The following is an 11332-nucleotide window of genomic DNA, read 5'->3' as shown; positions in this document are numbered from 1 at the left end:
GGGCGACAGAGCGAGACTCCATCTAAAAAAAAAAAAAAAAATGGCTACTCTCCAGGCAAAGCAGCAGCAGTTTATCCCTCTGTACAGAGTGTGGGCTGTGGTGATCCAAAGGCCTCTCCCCTGCATGGGTGCTGGGACCCCTGGGTAGCACACAGGAGGTGCTGAGGGAGCTGCTTGTGTTAAGATATGGACTTGATTTGGGCTCTCCTGGGTCATCTTACACTGGGCTCTGGAATCCGGGTCTTCTCTGCCTACAGCTGGGGGGTGGGGCTCCCCCAGGTATGGCCCCAGCACCTGGGCCTGCCACCAGGAACCTTCAATTTGGAGATCATTCTGCCAAGAACCCTTCAGAGGAGGGGGCCGGCCTGGCCAGGCGCGTGCTGGGTAGAAGGGTGGGAGCCTGTTGGGAGCGCTGAGTCCCTGGTGTTGCTGGAGGCCCCACCCCTGCACTCTCCAGCCTGGTGCACCCCATGGGGGATGGAGATTGGGGGGGGGTGCAGGAGACGGGGCCTGACCTACCTGAGGGCTGGGGAGGTGCACCCACCGGGACCAGAGCTCTGACCCTGAAGCAAACTTGCTCTCCCATCCCCTCTTCAGTGGACCACCCAATGAGGTCAGCGCTGCAGTTCCCACACGGTGGTCTTACCCCAGCAGTTTGGCTAATGGGGTGAGAACTCAGTATAGTCACAAAGGAGGGGGTCTCTCCTTTCAGCTTCAGGAGCAGATAAAGGGCTGCTAGAGTGGGCACCTCTCCCGTGGGCTGCGGGAGCTGACCATGGGGCCCAATCCCAGAGGGTTGTGGTCCTTCCACCCCAGCCTGTCCTTCAGCCCTGCTGCAGTGGCAACTGCCTTGTCCATGCAAAGCACTGGGGCCCTCCAACCCTCACCCGGTCCTGGAGGCTGCTGGGCTAAGCAGCTGGAGACTCCCCTTGCTGCAGTGAGGGCGACTTGGGAAAATGAGGCAACTGCAACCACTGCATGTTATACCATTGGTGTGTATACACATGTCACGATCTGCTGTGTACCATTGGCGTGCACACATCACTATATCACTGCTGTGTACTGTTGGCACGCACACGCACACGCCACAATCTGTGTACCATTGGCGTGCACGCACATATCACTATCTGCTGTGTACTGTTGGCATGCACGCGCACGTCACTATCTGCTGGGTAGTGTTGGTGTGCACGCACACATGTCACTACTGTGTACCGTTGGCGTACACACAGGTCACTATCTGCTATGTACTGTTGGCATGCACGCACATTTCACTATCTGCTGTGTACTGTTGGCATGCAGGCGCACACACAAGTCACTATCTGCTGTGTAGTGGTGTGCATGCACACATGTCACTATTTGCTGTGTACCATTGGCGTGCACACACCCACGTCACCATTTGCTGTGTAGTGTTTGCGTGCATGCACACACGTCACTATTTGCTGTATACCGTTGGTGTGCATGCACACACTTCACTATCTGCTGGGTAGTGTCACTGCTGGGTAGTGTTGGCATGAACACACGTCACTATCTGCTATGTACTGTTGGCATGCACACACGTCACTGTCTGCTGGGTAGTGTTGGCGTGCACACACACACAAGTCACTATCTGCTGTGTACTGTTAGCATGCACGCACACATGTCACTACTGTAGCATGCACGCACACACGTGACTATCTGCTGTGTCAGCGTGTTGGCGTGCACGCACACAAGTCACTGCTGGGTAGTGGCATGCACCCACATCACTATCTGCTGTGTACCGTTGGCGTGCATGCATACACACACACAAGTCACTATCTGTTGTGTACTGTTGGCGTGCATGCACACTATCTGCTGTCCTTCAATGTTGGCAACTCCATAGGGCAGGTTTTAGTATCCCAATTTACAAGTGAGGAAACAGAGACCTCTTTCGGGGGGGTTAAGTTCTTATGAAAATTGTAATTAATACTTATCGAGGCCGGGCGCGATGGCTCACGCCTGTAATGCCAGCACTTTGGGAGGCTGAGACAGGCGGATCACGAGGTCAGGAGATGGAGACCATCCTGGCTAACACAGTGAAACTCCGTCTCTACTAAAAATACAAGAAACTAGCCGGGCGCGGTGGCGGGCGCCTGTAGTCCCAGCTACATGGGAGGCTGAAGCAGGAGAACAGCGTGAACCCAGGAGGCGGAGCTTACAGTGAGCCAAGATTGTGCCACTGCACTCCAGCCTGGGCGACAGAGCGAGACTCCATCTCAAAAAAAAAAAATACTTATTGAACATGAACAATTTCCTAATAGCCGACATACCCAGCTCACATTTCCCAAATGACTAAATTAGCACGTTCCCGGTGCTGTTGTTGACAGCATGGGAAGGCGGAGCCCATGTGTTCCCAGCCTCCATCCGTCACATGCCCCTCCTTTTCCGCCATTCGTGTAAGGACCCCTGGGAGTTTGACAGTTGTGTACCCCACATTCTGCCTTTGGCCGGCTGCATCCCTGTGGTGTCAACAGAACCCTGTTTCCCCTGTACTTCTGTAAAGTGAGGTGCGGTGCAGAGGCCTGATTGGATTCCTAGGAGACTTCAGGTGTCAAAGCATCTGGCCACTGTGTGGGTCCGGGGTGGAAGTGGGGGTCCTGTTAGGAGGCTTCTGCAGTGGACAGTGGGAGGAAGAAGCTGGGGGGAGGGTGAAGAAGCAGCTCGGTGTGGACATCCAGCTGTACCTGCCAAGCTGCAAACTGGGTCTAAAGCGTGGACTCAGCAGGGCCACAGGCCGGGGAGATATATAAAGAGTTCGCTGAGCACAGCTGATTTTTAAAAATTGATCGAGAAGAAATGAGGGTGGTGCCTGGTTCCTGGACACAACAGGGAGAGGAGGAAGGAAAAGGAACAGCGGAGGGCAAGGTCAGAGAAACAGCAGGCAGGGGGAGGACCCGGGGCTGAGTGCTGCCAGGACGTCTGGGGGTAGGCTGAGCCAGCCCACGTAGTGGACCTGCAGCCCCAGCCATCTCCCACCCACCTTGCCTAGAGATGACCACTTTGAACTTTTCACTTCATTCTTTGTTTTTAAATTTTGCTCTGTATTTTTATTTCTAACGTGAATTATTCTTGATTTTTCCCATTTTGTTGTCTTCCCCACCCCCAGTACAAATGTGATATTCCCGTCCACCACCCTAGCTAGAGTGCAGTGGCATGATCTTGGCTCACTGCAACCTCCGACTCCCAGGTTCAAGCAATTCTCCTGCCTCAGCCTCCCAAGTAGCTGGGACTACAGGTGCCCACCACCATGGTCGGCTAATTTTTGTATTTTTAGTAGAGACGAGGTTTCACCATGTTGGCCAGGCTGGTCTTGAACTCCTGACCTCAGGTGATCCACCCGCCTTGGCCTCCCAAAGTGCTGGGATTACAGACATGAACTGCCACGCCCGACCTCATGTATTTAGTTTTCTATGTACTAGTCACGAATTAAGTCCTGAACTCCCTCCTCTAAATCTTAGTGCATTCAATCACTTTCATCCCCCTTGAGGGTGTCTCTCCTGAGCCTTCTGCCTAGCTCAAGGTCCCCTATTCCTGTGACGCACCCCTGGCTCTCCTAGATTTGATCCTTGATGTGGTTCATGTCTTCCTTTTCCTGGTCTCCACTCTCATTTTAGTAGTATTTGTGTGTCCACACACACCAGATTCCAGGGGGTCAAAGTCGTCTCCCTCCCAGCCATGTACACACAGCATACAACCCTTGTAGATACCCCTTTGGGACGCCGGGCATCATATACCTGCCCCATTGTACACACACAGGTGCGTATTTCCCTTCCACATTCACACAGCCTTCCCCATGCAGCATGCTCTCACACACATACACACACCCTGCTAGCAACCCCCATACATTCCTGTGGGAGAAGGGGCTGAGGCACAGGAGGTAGAGGTGGGAGGGGAGGCAGAGATGGGGAGGGGGCAAGGGCCCAAGTTGGAGGGAGGTGCTGTGTGGACTGACTTAAAAAAATGGGTCCTGGCTGGGCATGGTGGCTCATGCCTGTAATCCCAGCACTTTGGGAGGCCGAGGTGGGCAGATCACTTGAGGCCAGGAGTTCAAGACCGGCCTGGCCAACATGATGAAACCCCATCTCTACTAAAAGTACAAAAATTAGCCAAGCATGGTGGCGGGCGCCTATAATCCCAGCTACTTGGGAGGCTGAGGCAGAGAATCGCTTGAACCTGGGAGGCGGAGTTTGCAGTGAGCCAAGATCATGCCACTGCACTCCAGCCTGGGCAACAAGAGTGAGACTCCATCTCCAAAAAAGAAAAAAACAGTCCCTCCACCTACCTACCTGCAGGGCTGCCTGGTTAAGACCAGTGTTTATTGCCTGGGTGAGTCCACCCCCTGCTAGTCCCCAACTCCGCCCAACTCCACCAGCCGCTCCAGTTCCCTTAGGGATGAGGGCGGGGCAGGGGTGAAAGAGGACAAGGGCAGAGGGACTTGGGAATGGGGAGGGCTGTCAGGAGGCCCCAGGTGTGGGGCATTTCCCTAGGGCAGTCACCGGCCCTGAGCTCAGCTGGCGTGAAGGAGAATGTCCACCTCCCTTGTGCTGACTTGGAGCAGCCCTGCGCCCACACAGGCACCCGGGCATCCAGGGCTCAGAGGAGAGCCAGGACCTGAGGCCAGAGGAGGGTAGAGCTAGCCTGAAGTCTTAAGGTCTGAGGCCACAGGCCTCCAGCAGGTGCAGCTCAGGGGACCGTCTCCTGGCCTTGCAGCCCCAATCACAGCAACCCCAGGGCCCCAGAAGTGTCTAGCCTTGCCTAATTAGCTGGCTTCCCTCCCTGCTGTCCATAGGCCCTGTGGTGGGTGGCAGGGTGAGGGCCCCCCCAGGAGGGCCCCAGTGCCTGGCGGGTGAGAAATTCTATTTACCTTTCCTCAGAGGCCTCCTGTCCCCTCATTTGCCCCAATTAGTCCGGCTCTGCCTGAGCGGCTCCAGCCCACGTGGCCCAGGCAGGGGCTGTGAGCACCCCTTCCCCCAGGGCCCAGCGGCACCTCCCAGCAGCTCCTCAGAGCAGGGGCACCTGGCTGGCTCCTTCCCCAGCCCATGCACACACCTCAGCAGGTCTCACAGCACCTACTGTAGGGACCACCCGGAGGACGGACCACAGGCCCCTCATGGGCTTCCACCCGGGACTTGTCTCCACCCCCGCGGTGTGGTCCCTGGGCCCTTCGGTTCAGGGTGTGCCGCAGACAGTGGGAGACCCCACCCTCAACACCTCCAGTGTCCAGCATGCAGGAGGCAGCGCTTTCCTGGTGCTCCCTGGCTGGCAAGCAGGGCACCCACCCACCATGCAGTGGCAGGAGGACTGGCGTAGGCTGGACTCTGTGTGGCGTGCCACGGGTCCTGTGCAGAGTTTGGGCAACCTGCACTGCTTTGTCACCTGGACCCGAGGCAATGTTCAGGCCCATTTCTTCCTGCTTCAGTCTGCTCTGTGGCCTGCAAATTGCCTGAGGGGGCTGGAGCTGAGATGAAGCGGAGGCCAGGAGGCTCAGAGGAAGTACGGGCTGGTGAGCCAGGTACCAGTGTCCTCACGGCCTCCAGGGAGAAGACACCCTCTGGGTGAATCCAGTGCTCATGGGGTGGGTTGGGGGACTGTGATGCCTCATGCTCCCTTAGCCACTGTGCCCCTCACATCTCTGACCCTCTGGTGGCCAAAGCGTCCAGGGGGACTGCCCGCCAGAACTAGAATGGGAAAGTGGCCAGGGCCTGCTCAGATGGGCACAGGCCGGTTGCCTTCGGGATCCTCTGGGGTTCCAGTGCCAACTCTCTGTGGACTGGGACAGCAGGGGTCTTTCAACAACCCGCACTGGCGCTGGCCACCCACTGCTGTTCCATTCCCACTGCTTCGGCCCTGCATTTCCAGCCCTGCCTTCCAGGACATGCGTGGTGACCATGTGAGCTCTTTATTATTGAAGGACATCTCCACGCATGTAGCACGTGCCAACATAACATGGGGACACTGGTGAGCAGTTCACAGCACAGCCCCCACCCCCGCCCTGGACTCCTCAGCTCGCCCCTGCACCAGGGACAGGGCAGGTGCAGGGAGAGGAGGCCCCATCTCGCGGACTGCCACACTGGGGGTGGGGGATAGGCGGGGGCTGCTGTTGGCTCCCCGCCTCAGCTGGGCGTCCGGTTCTGGGTTGTCCAGCGATGCCCTCTAGGTGCCTGAGTCCAACCCTAGCTGGGGTCCCAGCAGGGTTCAGAGGGGTTCTCAGCCAACCTAGAGAGGCCACCAGCCAAGGGGATCTCTGCAGATGAGTCCTGGCTGCCACCACCCCTCCCAGACTGCAGCTTCTTGCCAGGAAGGCCTCGGCCAGGCGCAGATGGGGCCTTGTGGTTGCTGGTGCTCCGCTCCTCCTGCAGCACTTTGCCCAGGCGCCAGCGGTGCCAATGCCGCCGAAGCTCCGACTGCACCTGGGGTGGGGGGTGGGGAAGACCAGTCCTGGGGTCTGCCTGTCCTCTCCGCCCCACTGGGACCTGCTGTGGGCCCCGTTGGAGATGCCCAGTCTCCACTCTGAGGGGTGCAGAGCGACACAAGCTCCCTGCTGGGCACAGCTATGCCACCCAGCATCGCCATGGAAAGCAGTCTGCAGACACCTGGGGACCCCCACTGTGGGCACCCTAGCGATGGGGCTGAGGCCAGCCTGTCTTGGGTGTCTGAGACCCAGCGCCACGGCAACTGCACCCAGTAAGAGCAGGTGGAGGGAAAGGCTTGGGCCACATGTGTTCCAACCCCTGGGCAGGGGTGGGGCTGGCCTCCCTGTGCCACTCTCTGCCCCTGACCCTGACGGCCAGGGCTGATGGTCTCAGACGCCCCCACTCCCACCTACCTCCTTGTTGAGGAAGCAGTAGAGGACAGCCACCAGCAGGCCCTGGGGAGAGACGGTGGTCAGGGGTGGCATGCTGCGCCCTGGGTGGGGGAGCCACGGGCGGGCAGGCACCTGGAAGGAGCTGAGGAAGAGGTCGAAGAAGAGCTTGGCGAAGCGCAGGGTGCCCTGGGCGTGCTCGTCCGTCACGAAGGCGAAGATCACTTCGTGGACACCCAGCAGGGGGATGAGGGTCAGTGTGGACTTGGCCAGCCTACGGAGGCAGAGCCTGAGTCACCCACCACCCTCGCCCTCCGCCCGCACCATCCACGTGGAGCTTGGAGTCCCCACCCCCAGCTGCCCTCTGGCCCTGAGGGTCTCCAGGTCTCGAGGCGCCGGCCCACCGTGGCACTGCACCCACCGGAACTTGTAGTCTGTGTGGTGCATCTGCCGCGCCCGCAGCTTGGCCACGAGCAGGTGAACAATGCGGATGAAGATGAAGAAGTTGATCTATGTGAGAAGGGCACGAGTCAGGGGCACCCTGAGCCCCAGGGGACAGCTCTGTGCCCTTGGAAGGCCCCACCTGACCCTCCTGCAGGTGGGTCTGGCAGCCAGATAGGCCCTGAGCCACAGAGCCCTGGGGCTGGTGGGCACCCAGCCAGGGAGGAGCAGCCTGGCTCAGTGCCTAGGGTTCTGGCCAGTGTCCTGGTGTCCTGTCTGGGTGCCGGCTCCCTCCTGGCCCTCCCAGGCAGGATGCTGCTGTCTCCTGGGGCAGCCTCAGGACGCCAAGGGAGGAGGGGCCTGGCTTGCGTTCCTTGCTCTTCATTTCCTCACCAGGATGGCCAGGAAGACAGGGAACCGTGGGATCCACCAGAAGCCCATGTTCCTATTGCTGGTCCAGCACCTGCGAGGCCGGGCCACTCACAAACTGGGGCACAGCCCCCAGCCCCTCAGCCCCTCAGCGCCCCGGTCCCGATCTTGTCAGGATCTAATTCAGGCCTCGGGAAAGGAAGGGAGAAGGTCACGAATGACCACCCTCCCCAGGCACCAGGCTCATCCCCGGCCCCTCCCTGCCTCGGGCCAGAGCTCCTCTCCCCAGCCCCCGGCCCCTTCCCCTGGCCTTCCGGCCACTCAGACTCACTGGAAGTTCTCGAACAGACACCTGACCACCACCCAGGGGATGATGAACAGCATGGGGGCACCTGTAGGGGCAGCAGCTGTGGTCTCAAGGCCCGGCCAGCCTGCCCCGACCCCCGCCCTTGCCGGCCCACTCACCCCAGCCAATGCCCAGGTAGAGGCTGAAGAAGCTCCTTTCAGGGAGGGCGGCCAGGCCCAGCAGGTTGTGCAGGTACAGGCCTTCCACCAGCAGCCAGCAGTAGTTGGCCACGACGCCATATTGCATGAACACCGCGGCCACACGGCAGCCGGCCAACTCCTGGCACAGGTGCGGTGTGAGTGCGGCCACGTGGCCACCTGCCTGGCTGCCCGCCCACCCGCCTGTGCGGGGCCGCCGACGGGGACTCACCCCATCACTGAGCCAGGTGCGGACACTGAGGTCGTCGCCAATCTTCCGGTTGTAGCGGGTCCTGAGCAGCCCATCGACGACCAGCACGGAGCTGGCCCTCAGCACGAAGGACACAAACAGGTTCGCATGGATGGCGTTGCGGGTGCAGTGCAGCTTGCTGTGGGGACAGCCAGTCAGCGACCGCCCTCCTCCCTGCCCTCTGCGGCCGCCCCGGGCACTGGCGGGATCCTACCTGAGGCCCCCCAGGATGGCCAAGGCGAGGAGCAGGGCCCCCAGGGACAGGCTGTAGCCCACCGTGTACATCACCTGGAATCTGCTGTACATCTTAGCCACCTCCTTCTGCGAGTTACAGTGGCCTGTGAGGGCCGGGCGGGGACCCCCGTGCCCATTCCCATCCAGCCCCACCGCGCCCGCCTGCCGCCGGCTGACCTGGACCTCAATCTCCTCGCCGTCCATCTGGCACTGAGAGGCATCACGCCAAGGCTGCCCCCGGGGTCCGTGCACCCACTGACCATCGGGCCCACATCTCTTGAACACGAAGCCGTGTTGCACTGCGGGTGTTGGGGGAGGCTGGGGTCAGCCCCACCCCTGGGCCTGCCCCTCCCACAGTTCCTCCCCTCTATGGGTACCTTTGTGGTACCAAGGCAGGTACCAGGGGCAGGAGATGTTGGCCGTGGTATTGGCGGGGGTGTCTGGCCAGCAGGAATACTTGTCGAAGGTTCTGTTACAGACCAGCTCTGCAGGGCAGGGCAGGGCAGGGTAGGAGAAGGGGCTCCCTCAGCTGACCTCCACCTCCCCCATCTGACCTCCACCTTCCTCACCTGACCATCCATCTCCCCTGGGCCAGCCTCCCCTAGCACTCCCAGCCCATCCCGGAGTTCCAGCTCTGCAGGACACCTTCCCTCGGAGAACCCCATCTCAAATGTCCCCCAAACCCACACTGGGGTCCCCCATTCTGCATGACTTTCTCGCAGTACCTCCCTCTCTGGGGGCTGAACCCCAATGCCATTTTCATCCATTCCAGGTGCACTGCCAAACCTGAGGCTGCCACACCCACTGCCCTCTGCCCAGTGGAGGCTGCCTCCCTCGTCTGAACCGTGGCACTGACTCCCAGGTAAGTCCTCCAGCCCTAGCCTCGCCCTGCACCCCAAGTGTCCAGGCCATGATAGGCACTCTCTACCCAAGCCCTCCCAGGCCTGTGTGCTCTGCTGACCCTCTGGGTCCCACCTCCCACGCCCTGGCACTGTCTGCCCACTGAAAACTCCATGGGGCTATAGGCGGTATTACGCATCTGGGCCGGGCGGCACGCAGCAGCAGCCGGTTCTGGGGCAATTCCACTGTTCTGTTATATCCTGGCTCTGCGGCCTTAGGCAAGGCCCCAGCTCTGTGGCTCAGCTACCTGGTTACCTCACCTGCCCATGGTGGTGGGGTCTGAGGGGTGGCAGGGCCCCTTGGCGGGGTCCTCAAGGGCTGCATAAGCACCCAGGAACCTTCCCATGAAGAGAGCTCAGGAAATGCTGAGGCCAGGCACAGGCTGAAAGGCTCGGGGTGGGGGCTCACCCGTGGGAGGGGGCAGCAGGCTCAGGTTGTGGTGACACTGGTCACCGTAGAGCTTCCACTTCTCAAACAGGAAGTCCATCACCTGAGCGGAGGGGGCCTGTGGCTGGGGGACACATGCACAAGCAACCACACAGACAGGCAGGCAGATGGACACGCAGATGGGCAGACACGCAGATGGACAGACAGGCAGGCAGACGGACAGACGGACAGATAGGCAGACGGACAGATAGGCAGGCAGGCAGGCAGACAAATAGGCAGACAGGCAGACAGGCAGAAAGACAGACAGGCAAACAGGCAGACAGACGGACAGGCAGACGGACAGATAGGCAGACAGGCAGACAGAGGGCCATCAGTGTGCAGTCCTCAGGAGGGCCTCTGGGTGCTGAGGGTGCTGTGAGTCCTCACCTGGCAGGCCAGCAGCAGCAGCAACAGTAGCAGGGGTCGACGTGGCTGACAGTGGGGCATGCCTCTGGGCAGCTAGCTGCCTCCCACATCTGGCAGGGGCTGCACAGCTGGGGCAATGCAGTCCTGGTGGGTGTGCGCACTCCTCCGAGGGCAGCTGAGTGGCAGAGCAGCAGAGCCTGGGGAGCCCTGGCCAGTGGTGGGGCCCTCCCCTTAAGCTGCCCCTCTGAGCCTCAGAGTCCTACGGATAAAGAGGGAGCTGGGGGCTGGGCATGGTGGCTCACGCCTGTAATCCCAGAACTTTGGGAGGCCAAGGCGGGCAGATCACAAGGTCAGGAGATCGAGACCATCCTGGCTAACATAGTTGAAACCACATCTCTACTAAAAATTAAAAAATTAGCTGGGCGTGGTAGTGGGCGCCTGTAGCCCCAGTTACTCGGGAGGCTGAGGCAGGAGAATGGTGTGAAGTCGGGAGGCGGAGCTTGTAATGAGCCAAGACAGAGCCACTGCACTCCAGCCTGGCAGACAGAGTGAGACTCTGTCTCAAAAAAAAAAAAAAAGAGGGAGTTGGGAGGGAGGAGACCCCAGCAGGAGTCACTCCTTGCCAGTAGGAAGTGGAGCGGGCTTTCCTGCCACCCAGGGCTGGCTGGCTGGCAGTTCTGAGGGTCCCAGAGCCCCTTGTCTCAGTGCTGTTGGCAGCCACCCTCCTGCCGGGTGACCTAATCCCTTGGCAGGGGACCAGCCTCCCCAGATGCTGACCTCCTCCCTCAGTTGACAGCCCCCCGTCGGTTCCGGTCCTCACTATCCTCCTCACCTATTCTTAGCCCCTGGGAAAGTTGGCTTGCCAGGCTGACCCGAGCCAAAGTGCCGAGCCTGAGGGTGGCCGTGACCAGACCTTCCATCACTTGGCCCCAGTGCCACGGTGAGCAAAGTAGCTGGGCTGGCTTGCAGCTGTGCCAGGCCAAGTGTGTGGGACCCACACTCAGGGGTCTGTGTCACATGCATGCCCCTGCCCAGCACCGTGGTGC

The 11332-nt window shown here is 60.1% G+C and overlaps 1 protein-coding gene across 1 annotated transcript in view; it reads right to left on the bottom strand.

Moving 5' to 3' along the window:
* Nucleotides 1-5896: 5896 nt before the first annotated feature.
* GCGR (glucagon receptor) overlaps nucleotides 5897-11332 on the bottom strand; it is a 9336-nt gene continuing 3900 nt past the window's right edge. The window contains exons 2-14 of the mRNA XM_023212094.2: nucleotides 10308-10545; nucleotides 9903-10005; nucleotides 8972-9079; nucleotides 8772-8893; nucleotides 8575-8681; nucleotides 8343-8499; nucleotides 8093-8252; nucleotides 7959-8019; nucleotides 7652-7721; nucleotides 7239-7327; nucleotides 6953-7091; nucleotides 6842-6883; nucleotides 5897-6425 (exon numbers count right to left, since the gene is read on the bottom strand). Coding sequence (XP_023067862.1) covers nucleotides 6189-6425; nucleotides 6842-6883; nucleotides 6953-7091; nucleotides 7239-7327; nucleotides 7652-7721; nucleotides 7959-8019; nucleotides 8093-8252; nucleotides 8343-8499; nucleotides 8575-8681; nucleotides 8772-8893; nucleotides 8972-9079; nucleotides 9903-10005; nucleotides 10308-10367 — 1455 coding nt within the window. The 5' untranslated portion in view covers nucleotides 10368-10545 and the 3' untranslated portion in view covers nucleotides 5897-6188. The remainder of the gene's footprint in view (nucleotides 6426-6841; nucleotides 6884-6952; nucleotides 7092-7238; nucleotides 7328-7651; nucleotides 7722-7958; nucleotides 8020-8092; nucleotides 8253-8342; nucleotides 8500-8574; nucleotides 8682-8771; nucleotides 8894-8971; nucleotides 9080-9902; nucleotides 10006-10307; nucleotides 10546-11332) is intronic.

The sequence above is a fragment of the Piliocolobus tephrosceles genome, chromosome 16 (genome assembly GCF_002776525.5).
Source record: "Piliocolobus tephrosceles isolate RC106 chromosome 16, ASM277652v3, whole genome shotgun sequence".
NCBI classification, from domain to species: domain Eukaryota; kingdom Metazoa; phylum Chordata; class Mammalia; order Primates; family Cercopithecidae; genus Piliocolobus; species Piliocolobus tephrosceles.
The sequence above is the reverse complement of the archived record's forward strand: the minus strand, read 5'-3'. Positions and strand labels throughout refer to the sequence as shown.